The 24,092-nt window shown below is 39.2% G+C and overlaps 1 protein-coding gene across 3 annotated transcripts; it reads left to right on the forward strand.

Moving 5' to 3' along the window:
- Positions 1-10,801: 10,801 nt before the first annotated feature.
- On the forward strand, positions 10,802-23,565 carry LOC107763230 (uncharacterized). 3 transcript variants are annotated; one of them, XR_001642966.2, is made up of 2 exons: positions 10,802-11,315; positions 23,083-23,565. XR_001642966.2 is itself a non-coding variant. In XM_075236589.1 (2 exons), the coding sequence occupies exon 1, from the start codon at positions 17,833-17,835 to the stop codon at positions 20,137-20,139; it is 2,307 nt and encodes a 768-aa protein (XP_075092690.1). In that variant the 5' UTR covers positions 11,322-17,832; the 3' UTR covers positions 20,140-21,978; positions 23,083-23,565. The 3 variants fall into 3 exon arrangements, 1 of the variants encoding a protein (XP_075092690.1); XR_012701882.1 differs by having other exon boundaries at positions 10,802-10,989; XM_075236589.1 differs by lacking the exon at positions 10,802-11,315 and adding an exon at positions 11,322-21,978.
- The last annotated feature ends 527 nt before the right edge of the window (positions 23,566-24,092 follow it).

A 24,092-nucleotide genomic window follows, 5' to 3' on the forward strand; every position in this document is an offset into this window, starting at 1 on the left:
AATATTTTCCATCATACAAAATAGTAATCTGTATTGGTGCGTAGCTAATTTGAGGAAACATTTCCATTATGTATTGTTTGCTTTCTAATTTTACTGATTTTGTAATGCATAGCTTCCCATCTATCTACAATTATTATATCTTCTATTCATAGAATATAAATTCGTTTATTAATAAGGTGGTATAAGACTATCACGAAATTGATATCACCAACGAAATTAAAAAATTTAAACTATCATATTAATTTAACTTCTTGTATGAATTAAGGTGTTCGAATCTAGAAGCATAACTCCAAAGGATTTAGATTAAGATCTTCATTATTGTAGATTGGTTGCTAGAATTAGTTTATCTTACTTGCAATTTGATTATCATTTTAGTACTCATATATATTCAGTTATTTGTTAAAACTCTGCTTGATTCTACTTTAAATTATCATGTGCCTCGTTTCTCGCTTTTCGCTTCAATTTCAAGGACCTTATCTAATTTTATTTTTCCAAAGTTGAATCACATTCAGTTTATGTGCATTTAGAAGCAACGGAGCGCAAGCAAAGAAGGAGATTAACCGTTTTGTAATAAAAATAGGATTAAGGGCTAAATTTGATAACATTTGACTAATATAATTTTTATAGCATTTTAGCTCTAAACGGCCTAAATGGATTGTTATTTCGTTATTTAACTTCAAAATACGGATTTAAATTCAACGCCCACATTTATATGGGCAATTCCAGCTAGGCTTCAATTAATGAGCACATTTCATTAGCACATGTTCAAAAAACTATTAGTTCACGTAAAGTCCAACGACAACCTAATGTTGAGGTTTTATTTTAAGATGAATATTCTTAATTATTTTAAGATGAATATTCTTAAAATGAGGGTGAATGGGAAATGGAGGGAAAATGAAATTTTGAGTAAAATTTTAAGTTTCCCCCTCTTAACAATGAGACATTATCCCATATTGGAAGAGGAAGACATTTTTGGTGGATATATATATAATTGCTCTTCTTGTAGCTCTTAAAGAGTTAAGAAGAAAGCAAGCCTCGCGCCGTCGTCGTCGTCGCTCGCTCGGCTCGGCTACGGCTACGGCTTCGGATTTGGCTATGCATTTGCACTCCTTCCTCTCAGCATTTTCATACGATTTTCTGAGTTTATACTCCTTCGTTCTGCATTGTTTTTAACTTCAAACAAAGCAACTGTAAGTGTGATTTGCTACCGAACTTTGTGTTCGCTGAAACACTGGGGTTTGAAGTACCGCTACACCAGTGTGTTATTCGTTCTATCCTGGGAGGAAATAATCCATTACCTTGGGTACTAGGAGGGGATTAAATTCCTTAAGGAAACACTGTGAATTCAGTGGGCTCGAATTTATTATTGTTTCATTACGTTAACTTATATTTTGCAGAATTAATATTTACAAATACAGCAATATTGGCGGGGAATAACAATCTTAAGGAATTTAATATTTATTTCTGTATTTGTGTTATTCTTATTATTCTGCAACACAAAACCTTTGTGGTTTTGTGTACTCCTGTTTTGGAGAGTTAAGCCTTAGTGGCGTTTTGTTGGATATTAAAATCTACGTGATTTTCACTCCAGTTTGAAAACGTGTATTAAACGTTTGTTTGTATCATTTTTTTACAGTAAAAAATGATGACTGAAAGCGAAAACCAAGCTGTGCCGATGGTAACTGCCAACGCATCGACAAGCCGAACACCGGCGTTGGCACCTGCAGAAAAACCCGGAAAATTTTTCGGGATTGATTTCAAGCGCTGGCAGCAGAAGATGTTCTTCTACTTAACTACGTTATGTCTACAGAAGTTCATCAAGGAAGATGTTCCTGATCTGCCAGATAAAACTCCAGATAATGAACGCTTTCTCATGATTGAAGCGTGGAAGCATTCTGATTTTTTATGCAAGAATTATATTCTTAGCGGACTGGATGATAATCTGTATAATGTATACAGTAGCGTGGAGACGTCAAAATAATTGTGGAATGCGCTTGAAAAGAAATATAAAACTGAAGATGCCGGGATGAAGAAATTCGTTGCCGCAAAATTTTTGGACTACAAAATAGTAGATAGCAAATCTGTTATTACCCAAGTCCAGGAATTGCAAGTGATTATTCATGATCTACTTGCTGAAGGTCTTGTCATCAACGAAGCATTCCAAGTAGCAGCAATGATTGAGAAGTTGCCTCCATTGTGGAAGGACTTCAAAAATTATTTGAAACACAAACGAAAGGAAATGTCCCTTGAAGATCTCATTGTTCGGTTGAGAATCGAAGAGGACAATAAAGCTGCTGAAAGGAGAGGCCGTGGAAATTCAACAATAATGGGAGCAAATATTGTTGAAGCTAACAAAAAGAGGAAGAAGGCTTCTGGTCCGAAATACAACCCAAGCAAGAAGCGGTTCAGTGGAAACTGCTACAACTGTGGGAAAACCGGACACAAGTCTACGGAGTGTCGTGCTCCGAAGAAAGACAAGAAAAGAGGTCAAGCAAACATGGTAGTAAACCATGATGATGTTGATAACTTATGTGCCATGCTTTCTGAATGTAACTTGGTGGAAAATCCTAAACTGTGGTGGTTTGATTCAGGAGCCACTCGCCATGTTTGTGCAGTTAGAGAGGCTTTTGCTACCTATGCTCTTGCTGAACCCGGAGAGACAGTTTATATGGGAAATGCTTCAACAGCAAAAGTTGAAGGATATGGGAAGATATTTCTGAAAATGACTTCTGGCAAGGTCATGACTTTGAACAATGTCCTCCATGTTCCCGAAATGAGAAAGAATTTAGTCTCTACTGGACTTCTTGTTAAGCACGGTTTTAAGTGCGTTTTTGTGGCCAACAAGGTTGTAATTAGTAAGAATGAAATATTTGTGGGAAAAGGTTACCTCACCGAGGGCCTTTTCAACCTAAATGTAATGGTTGTTGAAAATAATAATAATATTTCAGCTTCTTCTTACTTACTTGAGTCAAATGATTTATGGCATGTACGTTTGGGTCATGTCAATTATAAAACCTTGCGGAAAATGATTAACTTGGAAGTACTACCCAAGTTTGAATGCGAAAAATCAAAATGTCAAACATGTGTAGAATCTAAGTATGTTAAACATCCTTATAAGTCAGTTGAAAGGAATTCAAATCCTTTAGACTTAATTCACACAGATATTTGTGACATGAAGTCAATACCATCTCGCGGTGGAAAGAAGTATTTCATAATTTTTATTGACGATGGTACTCGATATTGCTATGTTTACTTACTGAATAGTAAAGATGAAGCAATAGACGCATTCAGGCAATACAAAAATGAAGTTGAAATGCAACTTAACAAGAAAGTAAAAATGATAAGAAGTGATAGGGGTGGTGAATATGAATCTCCTTTTGAAGAAATATATTTAGAATATGGAATTATTCATCAAACAACAGCCCCTTACACGCCCCAATCTAATGGGATTGCGGAAAGAAAGAATCGCACATTAAAGGAGATGATGAATGCGTTGTTGATAAGTTCTGGTTTGCCACAGAACTTGTGGGGGGAAGCCATTCTTACGGCTAATCGAATATTAAATCGAGTGCCCCATAGCAAAACACAATCTATTCCATATGAAAAATGGAAAGGAAGGAAGCCCAACTTGAATTATTTTAAAGTGTGGGGGTATTTGGCAAAAGTGCAAGTTCCTAAACCCAAAAGGGTAAAGATAGGACCGAAAACCGTTGATTATGTTTTCATAGGATATGCGACAAATAGTAAAGCATACCGATTTCTGGTTCATAAATCAGAAAATCCCGACATTCATAATAATACGGTTATAGAATCAGATAATGCTGAGTTCTTTGAAAATATATATCCGTATAAAAAGGAATGTGAGTCGTTTGGTGAAGGATCTAAACGACCTCGGGAAAAAACAAAAGAAAGTACATGTAATCAGGAGAATCCAAGACGCAGTAAACGTCAAAGAACTTCTACTTCATTTGGACCAGATTTTGTGACTTTCTTATTGGAGAATGAGCCTCAAATATTTAAAGAAGCTATGACTTCTTCGGAATCGTTGTTTTGGAAAGAGGCAGTCAATAGTGAAATAGAATCCATATTGAACAACCATACATGGGAATTGGTTGATCTTCCTCCTGGAAATAAACCTTTGGGTTCTAAATGGATTTTTAAGAGAAAAATCAAAGATGATGGCACTATTGATAAATTCAAGGCAAGGCTCATAGTCAAAGGGTATAGACAACGAGAAGGTCTAGATTACTTTGATACATACTCTCCAGTTACAAGAATTACGTCCATACGGATGTTAGTAGCATTAGCTGCAGTGTATGGTCTTGAAATTCATCAAATGGATGTTAAGACTGCCTTCTTAAATGGAGAGTTGGAGGAAGAAATTTACATGGAACAACCTGAAGGGTTTGTGGTTCCAGGTAAAGAAAAGAAGGTATGTAGACTTGTTAAGTCTCTTTACGGACTAAAACAAGCACCCAAACAATGGCATGCGAAATTTGACCAAACAATGTTGTCAAATGGTTTTAAGATAAATGAATGTGATAAATGTGTGTACATTAAAAATGTTCCAAATCACATAGTCATTGTTTGCCTATATGTGGATGATATGCTGATAATGAGTAATGACATTGCCAACATAAACGCTACTAAGCGTATGCTCAATAGCAAGTTTGATATGAAAGACTTGGGAGTTGCTGATTTAATTCTGGGAATTAAGATCCATAAGACTCCTCAAGGTCTGGCATTGTCACAATCTCATTATATTAAGACAGTACTTGAAAAATTCAAGCACTTGGGCTTTAAAGTTGCAAAGACTCCAATTGACGTGAATCTTGCATTAGCAAAGAACAAAGGCCAAAGCATATCACAATTGGATTATGCTCGTGTATTGGGATGCTTAATGTATATCATGAATTGTACACGACCAGATATAGCTTGTGCTATAAGTAAACTGAGTCGATATACGAGCAATCCAGGCTAATCTCATTGGATGGCAATGAAACGAGTTTTGGGATATTTAGAACATACCCAGAACTTTGAATTGCACTACAGTAATTTCCCTGCGGTGATTGAGGGATATTGTGATGCAAATTGGATCACCGGTTCAACTGATTCTAAGTCCACGAGTGGATATGTATTCACTATTGGTGGAGGAGCGGTATCTTGGAAGTCGTCCAAACAAACATGTATTGCCCGCTCTACAATGGAGGCTGAATTCATAGCCTTAGATAAAGTCGGTGAAGAAGCTGAATGGCTCCGGAATTTCTTGGAAGACATTCCATTTTGGCCCAAACCGTTGGCACCAATATGCATACATTGTGATAGTCAAGCGGCAATTGGAAGGGCTGGGAGCGTTATGTATAACGGTAAATCTCGTCATATACGACGAAGACATAAAACCGTTAGGCAATTACTCTCTAGAGGAATTATCACGATTGACTATGTAAAGTCAAGTGATAATGTGTCGGATCCACTTACAAAAGGCCTAACTAGAGAGGTAGTTGAGAAATCATCAAGGGGAATGGGGCTATGGCCGAGAACAAGTCATTGTGGCGGTAGCTCTACCTAGAAGACTGGAGATCCCAAGATCTAGGTTCAAGGAGATCAAACAAAGTCATTAATGACGGTTCAACATTGTCAAATAAAATTTTAGTCCGTTCTCGTGATGAGACAATGTTCAGTACCAAGGATAAAGCATTAAAGCTTTTTAATGATTTCTAAATTTGATACGGGGTATATCAAATAGTGTATCTACAGGATGACACGTTTAGGAATCACCTATGTAAGTGTGAAGTGTGAGCCGCTTCAAGGAGAACTTTGTAAGGCCAGCTCTCTACGCACTTATGAAATCAGGCAGTGTTCATGGCTGAAACGAACACAACAATGAGAACCAAAGACGGTTAAGGGTTGATTGTGTGACTTATGGTTGTCTAGGTATACACCAAAGATCGACGGTTCAAAGATATCAAATCTACCGATTGACCGAGTATATCCGACATAAGTTTACTATGGAAAGTTCAAAGGGAAACCTACTTATCCAGATGCGATTAATCCTTGCTTGTAAATCACACAGTTTTTTCATGCATACTTCCGTGATATAGCCATTCCCCATTCATGTGGGGGATTGTTGAGGTTTTATTTTAAGATGAATATTCTTAATTATTTTAAGATGAATATTCTTAAAATGAGAGTGAATGGAAAATGGAGGAAAAATGAAATTTTGAGTAAAATTTTAAGTTTTCCCCTCTTAACAATGAGACATTGTCCCATATTGGAAGAGGAAGACATTTTTTGTGGGTATATATATAATTGCTCTTCTTGTAGCTCTTAAAGAGTTAAGAAGAAAGCAAGCCTCGCGCCGTCGTCGTCGTCGCTCGCTCGTCTCGGCTCGGCTCGGCTCGGCTCGGCTACGGCTACGGCTACGGCTTCGGCTTCGGCTTCGGCTTCGGCTTCGGCTTCGGCTTCGGATTCGGCTTCGGATTTGGATTTGGATTTGGATTTGGTCAAATGATCGATTGATTGATTAATTTTTTGGACCAAATTTATTTGTTAATAGTAAATATTAACGTGTGATTTGCTACCGAACTTTGTGTTCGCTGAAACACTGGGGTTTGAAGTACCGCTACACCAGTGTGTTATTCGTTCTATCCCGGGAGGAAATAATCCATTACCTTGGGTACTAGGAGGGGATTAAATTCCTTAAGGAAACACTGTGAATTCGGTGGGCTCGAATTTATTATTGTTTCATTACGTTAACTTATATTTTGCAGAATTAATATTTATAAATACAGCAATATTGGCGGGGAATAACACCTAATACCCCAAGTAAGCTCTTAACATTAAAATTATAATTTGCAATATTTTCTTTTGTCTTGAAATTTGTGTTCACAATGGTAGTTAAAGTGAACAATTAATTTTTTACTTTTCATATAAACTAGTATACTTACCCGCGCGATGCGCGGAAAATATTAAATAGAAGTAATTTCACAAAATTCCTATCTAACCAATATTGTTATTTTCACTACTTTATTGTTGGAGTTTCTTGCGGCCCTAATTCTACTATACTGCATTATAAGCTACTTTACTTTGCATATCGCAAGCAATGAAGTTTACATTTGTATAAAATTATTTTAACCTTTGAATGCAGAAATATTTTTGAGAAGCTCCCTGCATTCTTCATTCTTCATATTGTCAAGGAAATCTTGTAAGAATAGTCATGCTAATTGGACTTCAACTGTGCAATTTCAAGTACAAAAGAAGGACTGTGATTTAGAAAAATGATGGAAAATAAATAATTTTAGCGGATAAATCATTTTGGTAACTATGGCAAACTTGTCAATCAAAAAAATATAGAGGGATGTTACTGATACTTAGTTTATCATATAAAGTTAATTGCTGCATATAAACACCAGTGCATAATATTTATTTACCTCAGATAAACCTGCATAACACTGAGTAGAAAATAAATCCAAAGCAAATGACAACAGCAAACTCTTACTAATTCTCACAACAATTTAAAAGATCTATTCTTCTCCCTAAGACATAATTTTATATATTAAAACACTCAGCAACAACACTGTATTTCAGAAAGTTTAGTACATCTCCAATTTTTGCAAAGCAGCTATAAAGATATTATTCATTCATTCAAAACTGCATATTTCCATTTCAAAGTGTCCGAATATCATCGGCACTGGTCGACTGAGCCGATGTTGTTGCTAGACAAAAATTGTTAAAGCAAAATCAGTTTTAAACAAAAGAGTCTTGAAAGTAAAAAGTCATATATGATAACTAAATAAAAAAATAGTTATTAAGCCTCACAAAGTTACTTGTAGTATCTCGAAAAGTTATTCACAATACATAATAACTTGATTTGTATATAAGTAAGAAAGACGTAGATTTAAGACTTAAGTTTGTCAACAATATCATCACCTTACTTTTCTTATCAAGCCACTTAAGAATATAAGAATATATATGAAGACTAATATTTGTTGTTGTCTCTACACAAACGCTTTTCCAGAATTATTTTTCAACAACAACAACAAAATCAGCCTAAAAAAAAAAAAGGATAACCAAAGAGAGCTGACGATAGAAGAAATTATGGAAAGGAAGAATGTAAGTGAAAAATTGATCTTGCATGTCTAAAATAGCAAGTCAAAAATGGAAGAACCTAATAATAATGAATATTAATCTGGTTGCGAAACGTAAAAAGCTAATGTAGTTCCATCACGAGGTGCATCTTTCTCAAATACAACTTTGTGCATCTGAATGTCCTTGAAACCGTGAAAATATCTAGTAAAAAAAAAATGCCCCACGTACATATATAGTAACATCTTATTAGTCTAATAATTTTTTAAATTAAACTACTTGGAACATTACAATGCTAATTTTTCTTATACTTGTTTGAACTTGCAACTTACATTGAACATTAGAGCGACCTCAAAGGCTCCACAAATTCACTATACATTCATATTCACACACAACTAATACGGAAAACACATAAACACAAACCTTTTCTTCATAAGGAGACACACAAAAATTACAAATTTGATCTGTACATATACAATTCAACCTAAACCATTGAATAGTTCTTCCATTTGGCCATCTTGGTGAAATTAGATGAGTTTTAAACTTCTCCAAAGAAGAGAAGAGATAAACTAATCTATGCGGCAGTTTTTGCTGTGTTAACTTGTTATCCTTTTAGTGCGCTTGATTTTGTAATTTCGATCTTATCTTTTAATTTAATATAATGAAGTAATATAGAATTAAGCTACAGGTTTGGAAAAACGTGGGGGTACATTTTTGGAATTGGAGTAATTATATTTTTTTTTTAGTTTTGAGTTTTAAAAAATATCTGTCCAAAAAATGTGGGACTTCACAAAACTCCAATAACTGGATTGGTTAATTATTTTTAAAAATAAGTTTTTTTCTATTTTAATTTTTTTTGAATCTCCAAATTCATTGGAGTTTTGTCCTAAAACATGACACATGTTGATATCTCGTTGTGATACTTGACATAATATCATGACTTTGCTTCTCCTTTTATATATTAATAGATAATAGATTTCACATACAAGTTCTAAAGTACAACAGTCTTAGGACCCGTTTCGCCATAATTTGTTTTCACCTTTTTAAAAAAAATTTACTATTTTTTTCGGAACTAATGTTTGGCAATGAAAATTACAAATTTCACTTGATGTTGAATTTCGTTTTTTCGGAATTTAAAAAACTCTAATTTTTTTAAAATTTTCCCTTCAAATCATTCACACAAATTCAAAACATCTCCAAATTATATTCATGTCTAAACACAACTCTATTTTCAAATATTAGTTTTACTTTTTTCGAATTTTCACAAGTCTTATGTCCAAAAGCCCACTTAGGACCTGTTTGGAAAGTCACCATGTAATTGGATTTGGGTGTAATTGGATGTAATTACACAAATTTGGCGTGTTTGTCACGTGGTCATCCTGTAATTTGGTGTAATTGAGGGGGTATAATTATAATCTACAATTCTCGAGGGGTATTTGAGAATTGCTGCTAATTACATTGTGTAATTACTAGGTTATTTTTTGAATTTCTTTTCTTTTCTTTTTAATTTACTTTTTATTTCTATTCTTTTTTTCTTTTTAATTTATTTTTTTAACCTTTTAAATTCTTTCTTTTCAAATATTTTTTTTTACACTATTTATTTTTTATTTCCTTATTTCTCATTTCCCAACATTTACTTCACGTGTTTCTACGTAATTTTTCATATTTTATTTCTTTCTTAATTATTTTTTTTATTTTTTATTACACAGTTGTGCTATTATTCTAAGTTTTCTAAAAAGTTATACCCCATAATCATAGAAAAAATAAGTCATCCACAAATTTGACTTATAACGAACGATGTCATTAAAGGTGAATTTTGTTATTGGATGAGGTTATATGCAAACTTAACTATGTTAAAATGATATACTTTTTAATATTTAAATAATAATTTTATTTTCAACCTTTATTTTTTGTGATTCCATGTAGTTGCTCCTTTTTTTTTTTTCCATTTAGCATAATTATGTTATTATTCTAGTTTTGAAACTCTTCCTCCTAATATTAGAAATAATGAATAAGTAATAAACTTAGCATATAACGAGTGATGTCATTAAAGTAGAATGTCATTGTTGAAGGTTATAGACTTATGTTTTCCTTTTCTTTTGAATTATATTTACTTAAATTATATTGAAACTTAATTTATTGTATATTGTAATTTTACATAATAGCATTATGTTAATTTTTTCTTTGATTTGAATTTATGTTATATTTTCGCTTCCATTTTATTTGCTTTAAGTAGTATTTTCTTATTAATTCAGATTGCATGCCATTTATTTTTCAGTTAAAATTGATAGATTATTTTTTTGTAAAATATTTGAGTAATGTTATGGAATTATATTTATAAATATTAATTATTTTATCAACCATGTCGTCCATGATGTTCTTACAAAATATGTACTTTTTGTTTTATAATTGATTAAAGTAAAATAATATTAATTTGAAAAACATATATCAATTATTTTTATAATATTAGTTACAAATATATGATTAGTAATTAATATATTTTCAAGAAATAATATCTATCTTAAATATTAAATTTAATATTATTTATAAAGGTATATATTTTTTAAGTCTTAATTTTTTTATTTTTGATAATTAATTTTATATTTAAAATTTAATCTAACTGTGTAATATGTGTAATTAGGTGGCTTTCCAAACAACTCTTAAGTATTTTGATCAATTTCAACATTTTTCCAACTTCAATTCAATAACTAAAAAATCACCACCTAAAAAAAGAAAGTCCAAACTATGCTCGTAGGCTTCAGGTGTACTTACTACTATATAAACAAAAAGGTTAGGGAAGGGAACAAAGCAAACGCTCAGAAGGGAAAGAATGAGGCTACGGAGAGTTAAGGATTTTCATTGAAAGGGTGGTTGTCTGCTCTCTGCAATTAGCCAATGATTTCAGTAAGAACCCAAACAACAGCCCTTTTTATCAATTTTAACGGAGTCGTTTGGTAAGGTGTATAAGAATAGCCATTTCTCTCTTTTTTTCTTTTTCTTTTTTTAAATGCTTTCGCCGGAGCATTCAATGTTGCCGGTGGAGCTGGTGGAAACGGTGGCGGTGAGTATAATCGGCGGCTAAAAAGAGGCGATGATGATTTTTGTCATTCCCTTCTGAGCTTATTAATCAATCGGGGCAATTTGAGATAACCCGACCCGTATCTTGGCGGGGCATGTTCCCAGTGGGTTTTTGCAGCCATGGCGTCGTTGGACTCTCTTTTTTGCCTGAGGTTAAACACAAATCTGAGCCTCAATTTCTTGTTACTCTCTCTGTTTCATTTTATGTGCAATGAGGCTATGAATTTTTTTTAATTTTGTTTTCTGTGGAAGATGAATCAGACATGTTTTTTTAATGAGCTGTAAAAAAACTGTATCTTGGCATGGCAGCTCAGATGGGTCTGTGAGATATTGGAAAAAATTCCATCTTTATGGTTTTTCTTCTATATCTCACAAGGCTAACTGATGCTTGCAGCTAGGGGTGTGCATAATTTGGTATATATCGAATTAAGATTTTGGTATTCGAGATTTGGTATTTCAGTAGTTGTTAAAATCTTAAAAAAAGAAAGGCCAGTGTTAGTCTCGAATTAAGATATTAACTCTTTCTCTTCGAGAGCATTTAATCGAAGAGGCCTCACAAGTCTGAGTTTCCCTAGCAAAGATAGGTTAGCCTAGTAAGAAAAGAGAAATGCGGCAAAAAACAGAGAGTTTGGGATTTTCTTCTGAAGGGTGATTGCGCCTCTCGGTTTCGCATTTGATTTTCCTCTATTATCAAAATAATGAACAACCCTTGTTTATGAAAACAACTGAAAAAGCAAAAAGGATTTAAGTTATATATACTGACATCTCTGTATTTACTCTGTATTTGTGTATGTGTGTGTTCTTATGGTGTTGATCGAAGGTACATAAAGAGGCAGTGATGCTGATATTTCTATATCTGGGCTAACGAGTCCAGGCATGGAGATAACACGGCCTGTATCCTGAATCCGCCTCTGGATGCATATGCATTTATCCGTCTTTTTCTCTGTTACAAGGTTGTTTTTAGGGAAAATGACATTGTATAACCGCTCTCAAAATACTAGTGAGATGAACCGACCCGTATTTGGCGTGGCAACCCGGTATGGCCTGTGATGGAGACTTTTGTCTCTCACATGCAGCCGGTATTTTGCAGCCATGGCGAGGTTGGGGAGAGTGCAATAGCTGATTTGAGGACATCTATTTAATGCATAGCCGAAATACATAAGTTTTGCTCTGTGTTTCGCCATTGATTTTCCTCCATTATTAAACAACAGACAGCCCTCTGTGTTTAAAGCTCTTAGGAGAATCTGAGCCAACCCGGTTACCTTGATTGTTCTAGAAAATCGAGGCTTTTGTGACTCTGAGAATGCAGGAGATCCTAAGAGTGCTTGCTCTGTTTCTCTGTGAGTTCATAGTCTGATGAATTCTTTGGGTTACAGACAAGTTATGCTGGTGGTAATGAGTTTAATTGATGGCTTGAACATGGCGGTGATGATTCTGTAAACCTTCGTTCCCTTCTGAACTTATAAATAGGCCATTTGAGACTATCCAACCCGTATCTTGGTGTGGTTTCTGCAGCCATGGCGTTGTTTGACTCTCTTTTCGCCTGACTTAGACACATATCTAAGCCTCAATTTTTGTACGATTTAAGAAATGGTGAAAATCTCATTAGTTTATGTGTGAGGAAGCGGCGAAAGCAGGGAGCTGTTGGGGAGTTTCAGTGGGTGGTTTTGCCCCTCTCTGTCATTCTCCGCCCCGATGATCACTCCGGTGAATATTTTCCAATTACAAAACCATCCTTTTGGTGAAAATACATAATACAACAACATCATATCCAGACCTTACCCCTACCTTGTGAAGATAGAGAGACTATTTCCAATAGACTAAGTGTTTTCTACTCCTGAATGCCCTCCTAAGGGTGAGTCATGCCATAGCTGGAGGATCTCCTTCCTGAGAGCCACATTGGCTCCAATTACCAATTTACCATGTCTTCTGAGTTGCTAATGTACATAAGTGTACCCCTTGACCTCACTTCCTGTTTGTAACTGATTGGTCAGCTCCTTAAGGGCAGGATCTTCTGCCCAACTTCTCCCAATATCCTGCAGCAAATCAGTTCTAACAGTAGATAGGGTCATAGCAGATAACTCGGCAACATGAAGTCTAGATAAAGCAGCAGCTGCTTTATTGTCTTTCCCCTTCTTATACTCTATTTCAAAGTCAAATTGCATTAGTTTAGTCACCCATTTCAACTGGGAACCAGTATACAATTTTTGTTCCAGCAAGAATTTTAATGCCTTTTGGTCTGTTCGAACTATGAAGTGCCTGCATACCAAGTACTGACTCCATTTTGTGACTGCAAGAACTAATGCCAATAGTTCCCTGTCATAAACAGACAAAGATTGGTGCCTCACTGAAAGGCCCTTGTTCAAATAGGCAATTGGTTTCCCATTTTGCATCAGGACAGCCTCAATCCCCACATCACACGCATCGTACACGCATCGGTCTCTACAATAAAAGGAATAGAGAAGTCTGGCATAGCCAGCAAGGGTGCTGTGGTCAAAGCTTTCTTCTGTTCTTCAAAAGCTAGAGTTGCCTTGTCACTCCAGTTGAAGTTGTCTTTCCTGAGTAGGTCAGTCAATGCCTTGCTTATAATGCCATATCCTCTGATGAATCGCCTGTAATAGCCAACCAACCCCAAACAACCTCTCAATTGCTTGACATTACTAGGAATTGGCCAGTCTGCCACAACTTGTATCTTCTTTGGGTCTGTAAATACCCCTTATGCAGAGATGTAGTGGCCCAAATATTCTACTCTTGCTGCAGCAAAAACACATTTAGTTTTTCGTGCATATAGCTTATGTTGCCCGAGTATTGCAAAGGTTATTCTGAGATGCCAGACATGTTCCTCCTAACACCTACTATATATCAAGATGTCATAAAAAAACACCAAAATAAACTTTCTGAGTTGATCCTTAAATATGTGATTCATTAGGCTCTGAAATCTCGAAGGTGCATTAGTCAACCCAAATGGCATGACTAAGTACTCAAAATGGTCAGAATATGTCCTAAAAGCAGCTTTATGAACATCAGCAGGGGCCATTCAGATTTGATGGTATCCAGACCTCAGGTCGATCTTAGAATATACTTGAGAACCACCCAATTCATCTAGTAATTCTTCGATAATGGGTATGGGATTCTTTCCCACCAAAACCACAGGAGATGCAAAAGGGCTGCAACTCTGTTGAATCAAACCCTGGGCCAACAGTTCATTCACCATCTTTTCTATCACATCCTTCTGAATTGGGGAATACCTATATGGTCTGTTGTTCACAGCCTTGGCCCCTTCCTGAAGTGGTATGTGATGGTCAAACAGCTCCCTGGGAGGTCCTGAGGTTCTCCAAAAAGATCCACATGTTCTTCTAAGACAGATTGAATCTCCTCAGGTTCATGAATCTGAGTGGTTGCCCCTTTCAATTCTGTGCAACTATCTTCCATTGGAACTGCTTTGATCATGAACAACTGGGCATTTACCCCCATTGATGTGCTGCAAAGAGTCTGAATCCACTATATTCAACTGAGGAGTTGTTCCTTGTAATGAAATTAGCCTTCCCTGATACTCAAATTTCATGGTCAATTTCTTAAAATTGAACATGATATCTCCTAGCTCACCTAACCATTGAATGCCTAAAACCATATCACAGTTTCCCAAAGTCAACAAGAGGAAGTCAGCCTTAAACACATTGCCTTGCAGCAACCATTCTAAACCTCTGCAGATCTTATGCACCTGCACTGTATTGCCATCTGCCAAGCTTACATTTGTGGGTGGACATTGATCTATTTGCCATCCCATACTCTCCACCAACTCAGAGTCTAGGAAATTATGAGTGGAGCCACTATCAATCAAGATATTAAGCTGTCTCTGGTGGCAATACCCTGTGACTCATGGTTTTGGATTTCTTTGCACCATTAAGAGCATGGAGGGATATCTCGCAAGCATCTGCCAACTCCTCTGTCTCAGGCTTTTCTTCAATTATTAATCCTTCTATTCCTTCTTCCTCCAACTCCACCCAGAACAAATGTGCCTTGACTTTGCACACATGACCTGGCTGGAACTTTTATCACACATATAGCATAAGCCCTTAGCCTTTTTTTCACTCAATTATGCAGGGGTTAGCCTTCTCCTTCTACCCTTATCCTCTGCAGGTTTAGGTAAGTGCATAGCTGGATTGGTAAGGTTCTTAACATTTGTATAGGACGGGGTAAATGAGTTGGCTCTGGAAGAAGTACTAGGATAAACAGTTGAACTCCTCATAGCTTTAGACTGTTTGAGGAATATAGATTCCTGTAATCTTGCCAAATAATAAGCCTGAGGAAGTGAAAAGGGTCTGTGGATTCGAACTGCATCTCCTAACTCTGGCTTCAGCCCATTCAAAAAGATGCTTATAGCATGGTTGGGATCCAAGTTAAGTCGAGTCATGGCTCTGTCAAACACCTCCTGGAACTCAACCACACCTCCAGTTTGCCACAATTTAACTAGTTCAGTCATGGGATCATCATATTCTGCCCCAAATCGATCAGCCAACGCGAAAAGGTACTCATCCCATGTGGGAAATGGGAGATGGGCCCTGCTCCTCATGTATGCTTGGTGCCACTGAAGAGCAATGTCGTCCAAATGTATAGCAGCAACAATGACTTTTTGGCTAGAAGGGACCTCATCTAATGAGAAGAATTGTTCACATCTATACCACCATTCCTGAAAGTCCTTCCCATTGAACCTGGGAAACTCTTTCTTTGATAACCTGGTGAGTGTTTGGTGATTTGAGAATAATGGAAGGGTGTTGTACTGGTTTGGGTTATGGTAATGTAGGGTTGGATTTGAGTAATTTTGGGTTGGGTTATATGGGAAAGAAGAGTAGTTATAGTGAGCTGAGTTTGGTGAGTATGAAGCATATGGATTCTGAAAAGGATACGTATATGGAGGTAATTGATGGTTAAAGTAAGGGCTATGCATCGGAGCTGATACATGGTTACCAACTATCTGAGAATTAGGAATTTGAGCAAAACTGGGTTTGGGGTATAAGGGTTTGGTAAGCGAGGGGATTGAAGTGGTAATGTAACAAAATTAGCTGGGAGTTGGGAACTGGGAGATTGAAAACTTGGAATTGGTAATGAAACTGGGGTTAAATTCGATTTCGAAATTGGGATAGTCTGGTGACATTTGGTTTGAACAGAGCTATTAAGAGCTACAGATTGACGAGGAGAGGAAGCATTTTGGATACCTCATAGATCCCTGGTCCGATAGTTGGAGAATACAGTTCCTTCGACAATGATGCCAGTAAGGCTTGCTGCTTATCCTTGTCTATGCTCCGAACAGTCCCAATCGTCTCTTCAACTCGCGAAAGGCGCTTTCATGCACCGATTCGAGCTGGTCTTGTCGCACAACCATTCGATCGAGCCGCATCAAAACTTCATCCATCTCACCACCCATGGCGGCACACCCACAGAGCAATTTCCTGCTACCCTAAGAGGGAATTAACAGAGAAAACAAGAGAGAAGGGGAAATAACAGGGTGCATTTACTTCACAATAGGTGCTCCTTGAGCTGTGCTACAAGCTATATAGTGGGATTGGCATTCCACAGCTCAGTCCACGTGATAGTGGTTGAGCTGGCATAACTAACTCTTAGGCAAAACTGGAAATAAAAGGAAATAAAGTGCCGAATGCTTAAATATAATAACCTATACTAGTATTATTATATGGGCTAAGCAACTCTGAATAATAAAAGGGGTCCACTTCTCATTCCAAGCCCAAACTCGTATCAAGTGACATCTCTATCTTTCCTCCATGTGTATGTTGTCATGGGCTGCTTTCCATCATCGACCCATGACCCCTTGGACGCGCCCCGTGGCGTCTCGGTAAGCCTCCCAGTGCCTAGCGCCACGGTCGGCCCCGTGGTCTCGGCAGCGCCAAGTGACAAGCGAGCATGCGCCTCTGTCGCCCCACCGATAATCAGTGCCAGCGCCCAACGGCTAGCGAATGCCATCAGTGTCGCGCGCACAAACCATCATGTTGCCAACAGCGCCGCACGCACAGACAGTGCTCCGCGCGCAGACCCAATGCCAAGCACCAGCGCCCCGCCGCTGGCAGATCCAAATAGTGCCGCGCGCGCCCACAACAATACGCGCGCAGAACCTGATGCTCAAGACAAAGTTGCTGCCATCGGACTTGCTTCCATAGAAGACTAAGTCCTTTTCGTTGTAATTATAGAGTAGTTTTACTTCATTCATTTTCAGTGTGCTTCTACAGCTTTCTTAGGTCAACTCATGTAATTTTGGTTTATTTTTTTTAAGCATTATTAAAGGGGACCAAAGCATTCAAACATTCAAGCATTCAAACAATTCTCTGTACTGGTGTCTCTCCCCCCCGACACCGCATTGCACCTTGTAATAACTTTCATCATCATCAATACAATCGTCAGCTTTCATCATCAATTGCTCATTTTCCGCTGCTCAATTGCTCACGACATTGGTTTTCCCGTACGGCACTGACAATCTAGTCTAGCGTACGGTGAAAACCTCAGTTGGCGCATAGCAACCGCACTGACATCGGTTGCTTAGCCTTACGTCGCCCTTCCAAGGAACTTCAGGAAGGCGCCGCGTAACAGTTGGTATCAGAGCCTAGGCTCGACATCGGACGAGGGAACTCATTGCCATCATCATCACCATTTCTGACCATGGTGAATTACGGGGATCGCATCACGACCCTAGAAGAGACGGTTGACGCATTACGGCCCATCGTGGATACGTTGCCTGATCTAAAAACCAGCCTAGTGCAAAGGTTGGACGACCTGGACCGCAGAATGCGGCAGGCAGAAATTGACATAACAAACATCAGTCAAGACTCTGAGGAAGATCGGGAAACGGCTGCCGTCGAGGCAACCAAAATTCATGGCAAATTCGAGGACCTCCAACAGGAGCGTGCCGAGGATTTAGCCCATCGGGAACTAGAGGCAGACAGACTGACCGTCATGCAGCAAACCATAAACAACTTGATAGGCCAGCTCAATGTTGTCAATGCTGCCCTTCAAAGCCTGCTCAAAGGAGGCGAAAACCACATCAGGGGTGCCATGAACATTGTCCCCATGCCACAAAAGCTGAAAATTCAGGAGCCCAAGCCATACAGCGGAGCCCGGGATGCTAAAGAAGTGGAAAACTTTATCTTCGACATCGAACAATACTTCGATGTCGTTGGACAGTTGGAGGAATCCAAGAAGGTAGCAACTGCTGCCATGTATCTTCAAGGCGTTGCAAAACTCTGGTGGCGAGTCAAATACGAAGCCATCAGGGCCGGTGAAGATACTCTCCAGACATGGGCAGAACTGAAGGCCGCCATACGCCTGCAGTTCTTCCCCGAAAACGTGGAATACAATGCACGGAGAAAGTTGCGTGAACTCCGCCACACCAGGTCGGTGCGGGACTACGTGCGTGAATTCTCCGCACTCATGCTAAACATACGGGATATGGGGGACAAAGACAAACTGTTCGCATTCATAGAAGGTTTGAAACCTCATGCTCGTATGGAGCTGCAAAGACAACGGGTAGATACCCTGCCCAAGGCCATTCAAGCTGCAGAGTGCCTTGGGGATTACCAGTTGGAAACTCAGAAGGATAGGCCCCAGCCGCCTGTCCGAGGGGGATACAACGGGAGCCAACCTAGCAACGGTGGCCCCAACAGAAACGGAGGAGATCGAGGTGCATCCAAATCTAAGACTCCTTCCTCAAGCAGCAACACTGCTGCATCAGTCAACAACAATCAGGGGAGAAAGCCCCCATCAGAATGCCTTCATTGCGGCGGGGAACATTGGAACAATCAATGCCCCAATACACAAATCAATGCTCAACAAACTGTTGACGATGATGAGTCAGATCAGGACGGCTCAGTCGGCGAAGAACAGGTAGGGGCCTTCAACGCATTTGTTGGCTCCATTCATGATACCTTGGCGGGAACCAGTGCTGGCAACCCCAAGAAGAAGGCATTCCCAACCGACAAGAAAGGGAAAGGAAAGGCGGACGAGAGGCCTCTCACATCACAAAAGAGGACCTTAATGTTCGTTGACATGAAAGTAAACGGCAGACCTATTCGGGCATTAATAGACACGGGTGCTAGCCACAACTACCTGGCCTCAACTCAGGTGCAACGCCTCGGTCTAGCAGTGCAAAAATGCAAGGGTCGTGTCAAGGCTATCAACTCTCCATCTCAGCAAGTGAGTGGAATAGCCAAAGAAGTGCCAATCAAGCTTGGCCCATACAAGGGAATATTCGACCTACACATAGCTATCATCGATGACTTCGAACTGATAGTGGGATTGGAATTCCTCAGGCAGACCAACACCATCCCGGTACCATATGCCAACATGCTTCTAATGATGGGAGACAACGGGGCCAAACCCTACACCATACCATGCATATCCAAGAAGATGGCCGCTGGAAACATCACGGCCATACAGTTTAAGGAGGGAACCAATAGACCTGAACCCACGGTTCCGGCTGCCCTCAACATCATCAAACAGACATCACATCATCGGGGTCCAACAGCTCATGGCGCCCCTCATTGTGTGAAGACTTGTCAAGCATTCCAAAAGGACAAGTCGGATCACTCAGCACAAGCGGGACTCTTGGAGCCGCTACCTGTCCCACAGAGACCTTGGGAAAGCATTTCCCTGAATTTCATCACAGGATTACCCAAGGTCGGAAATCATGCAACCATCATGGTGGTAGTAGACCAATTTTCCAAGTATGCTACCTTCATCGCAGCCCCACAGAACATATCGGCAGAAGATACAGCTCGACTCTTCTTCTCTCATGTTGTCAAACATTGGGGTATGCCCAGCAACATCATTAGTGACTGCGACCCACGCTTCACTAGCAAGTTTTGGACCCAACTCTTCAGTTGCCTCGTATCCAAATTGAGTTACAACTTAAACCATCATCATCAGCAAACATATGATCAAACAAACCGGTTCAATGACATGCTGGAGTAATATCTCCGCCAATTTGCAACCGGGTCACAAACACATTGGGTGAAGCTTCTGGATGCTGCTCAGCTGTGTTTCAATTCACAAAGCGCCCATACAAACAAAAGCGCTTTTGAAATTGTTACCGGACAGCAACCGTTACTCCCACAAAATGTGAATGCACCAAACATGCCATCATCTCATCGAGCTGCCAGTTTCTCGACAGAATGGGAGCAAATTTTGAAGATAGTGCGGAGCTATCTTCTCAAAGCCCAGGAGAGGGCAACGAGGTATGCCGAACAAAACCTTCGCTTTGCCCAACATCAAGCAGGAGACAGTGATGGTAAGAACCTCGAGGCGGAACTTATTTGCAAAGAGGACCCAAGATCCTCGCCTATTGCAAAGCTACATTGGGCCTTTTTCCATTGAAAGGCGCATCGGGAAATCCACATACAAGCTGAACACACCAGCCTGGTGGAAAATCCATCCAGTCTTCCATGTCAGCCGCCTCAGGTCATTTCAGAAATGCATGGAAGATCATTCAAAAAGACATCTCACAACACCGAGGGGAACAGACCTCCCAGCCAACAAGAGCCTGACCAATCATCATCATCCGGCAGGTAAGGCTCCGAGGACGTCGCCAACTCAGGTGGGGGAGAATGTCATGGGCTGCTTTCCATCATCGACCCATGACCCCTTGGACGCGCCCCGTGACGTCCCGGTAAGCCTCCCAACGCCTAGCGCCACGGTCGGCCCCGTGGTCTCGGCAACGCCAAGTGACAAGCGAGCATGCGCCTCTGTCGCCCCACCGATAATCAGTGCCAGCGGCTGGCGAATGCCATTAGTGCTGCGCGCACCGACAATGCCGCGCGCACAAACCATCATGTTGCCAACAGCGCCGCACGCACAAACAGTGCTCCGCGTGCAGACCCAATGCCAAGCACCAACGCCCTGCCGCTGGCAAATCCAAATAGTGCCGCGCGCGCCCACAGCAATACGCGCGCAGACCCTGATGCTCAAGACAAAGTTCCTGCCATCGGACTTGCTTCCATAGAAGACTAAGTCCTTTTCATTGTAATTATAGAGTAGTTTTACTTCATTCATTTTCAGTGTGCTCCTACAGCTTTCTTAGGTCAACTCATGTAACTTTGGTTTATTTTTTTTAAGCATTATTAAGGGGGACCAAAGCATTCAAACATTCAAGCATTCAAACAATTCTCTGTACTGGTGTCTTCTCCCCTCTGACACCGCATTGCACCTTGTAATAGCTTTCATCATCATCAATACAATCATCAGCTTTCATCATCAATTGCTCATTTTTCGCTGCTCAATTGCTCACGATATTGGTTTTCCCGTACGGCACTAACAATCTAGTCTAGTGTACGGCGAGGACCTCAGTTGGCGCATAGCAACCGCACTGATATCGGTTGCTTAGCCTTACGTCGCCCTTCCAAGGAACTTCAGGAAGGCGCCGCGTAACAGTATGTGTGTGTTTTTTTTTTACGTGGTTGATGGAAGATACATAAAGTGGCAGTGATGATGTTTCTATATTTGAGCTAACCAATTCAGGCATTGAGATGACCCAGCCCGTATCGTGGTGTGGCAACCCGGTATGGCCTGTGATGGAGATTTTCTCTTTCTCACATGCAACCGGTGTTTGCCATGGCGTGGCTGCCTTCTCTTTTGCATCATAATACACATCTGAGCCCCATTTGCTTGAAGGAAAAAATAAAACAGAATCTTTTCCATGATTCAAAGTGGGGATATGTCGATCCTGCGGTTTTCTGATTACATGTTATAAAGCATCTTGAAACCCTCGAATGAGGCATCTGAGAAAAATGTGAGGGTGGTTGGCCTACTTCTCTGGTAAGCCTATGATTTCACTTTGGTTACAAACAGCCTTAATCATATTATTCCATCAACTCTGAGGCTCCTCATGGTTGATTGTTTGAATATTTGATTGTATGCGAAGGATATGGATATATATTTTTGATGTTGTTCCTGCTTGGGCTTCTACCTATGACTTTGTTGATCTCTACTGCTCCTATGGCCCTTTGTGCAAAGCTGATATGATCTAGCACTATCTTTAATTATTCGACAGATTTATATACAAGACAGTGCTGGGAAATTCGGAGGTGAAAAGACCAAAAAATTCCCATAATCAGAAATGGTTATCCCAGAAAGAAATGAGGCAAAACAAAGAGTTTGGGATTTTCTTTAAAGGGTGGTTGCCCTGCTTTGTTCTGCCATTATTGATTTTCCATCATTATTGAACAACCAACAGCCCTTGTTTATGGTAACAGCAGAAACAGAAACTGGAACATGCATACATGATTTACTTATCAAAAAAAAAAAAACATGCATAAAGGATTTAACTTATATATTGACATGTCTATCTTTCTTGTGTGAGTGTGTGTTTTGTTTTTTCGGTGTTGATGGAAAGTACATGAAGAGTGATGATACCAATTCGAGCGTTGAGATTAACCTACCTGTATCTTGGCGTGGCAAGCGCACGGATGGCCTGTGACTGACACTTATGTCTCTCACATGCAACTGGTGTTTGCAGCCTTGGCGTGGCTGGCTTCTCTTCGCCTTATCGTTACACACATGAGCCCCATTTGCTTAAAAGACAAAAAGTAGAATCTTTTCCATGATTGAATGTTGGGATATTGAACCAAGTTATAAATCATATTGCAGTCCTAATGTATCTCCATATCTGTTCAGTATCATCTGAGCCCGCATACCCATTTTGGTGAAATTTCAGTTCTGGGGTGTTTGGCGTTCTCCAACTTATGATGATTTTACGCTTTAAACCAAACGGCCCCTCTTTTATGGAGAAAATTTAACTGAAAGACCTTGATTTAACCCCTTGAGGCTTTAGGGGATGATTCTCAGAGTGGATGACTATCTCTGACATGCGGATGTTTTCTTTTTTGGCTTTAGACCTAACAATCCTTTGTGTCTATGCAGGTTCCTGTATTCTTGTATATGTGGATTTGTGCGTGCGTTTATTTCAGTTCTTATCTTCTCCTCACTGGCTGTGTTTCAATGCAATGCAAGCAAAGTATCACGTCAATGAAATCGAAAAGGGGAAACAACTGGCTATGATGATAATGTTTGCGAGCTAACTGAAATCGGGCACTGCAGTTTAGTTGCCTGTATCTTGGCGGGGCAACTTCAATTACTGTGATTTGTAGCCATGGCAATTGCCAGAGAACTCAATGCTCCTGGTACAAATCGAGTCTGAAGTTGAAAGTAGAGCATTAACAGTAGTAGTGGTAGTAGTAATTGGATAGTTGGACCTCATTCTGATTTATGATCTTCGTCCAAAGGATCCTAATTTCTTGGAATTATGTATTCATTTTCTCAAAGTGGCAATGATAATATTTGCTTATGCAGGCTAAAAAATGATTCGGGCATAGATATAACCAGACCAGTATCTGATTGTTAGCATGTTTGGCCAAGCTTTTTCAAGCTTTTGGAAGAAAAAAAATGCTTTTGAGGAGAAGCAGAAACAGTTTTGGAGAAGTATCAAAAAATAGTTTTTCTCCAAAGACATTTTTTTGAAAAGCACTTTTGAAAAAAATATACTTAGAAACAGTTTTTAAAAGTTTGGTCAAACACTAATTGTTGTTCAGAAGTGATTTTCAAATTAATTAGCCAAATACAAGCTGTTTTTCATCGAAAGTACTTTTAAGAAGAGCACTTTTGATAAAAAGTACTTAAAATAAGCTAAATAAGCTGATTTTTGCCGTTTGGCCAAACAGGCCATGTATCTGATTTTTGCCGTTTGGCCAAATGGGCCATGTATCTTGGCAGGGCAATACAACAACACCTAGTAAAATTTCACTAGTGGGGTCCGGGAGGGTAGTGTATGCAGACGTTACCCTTATCCCGAGGAAGTAGAGAGACTGCTTTTGAAAGACCTTTGGTTTAAGAAGACGAAAAGAGAAAAGAAATAATATATCAGTATCATCAAC

Source organism: Nicotiana tabacum, chromosome 18 (assembly GCF_000715075.1).
Source record: "Nicotiana tabacum cultivar K326 chromosome 18, ASM71507v2, whole genome shotgun sequence".
NCBI classification, from domain to species: Eukaryota; Viridiplantae; Streptophyta; class Magnoliopsida; order Solanales; family Solanaceae; genus Nicotiana; species Nicotiana tabacum.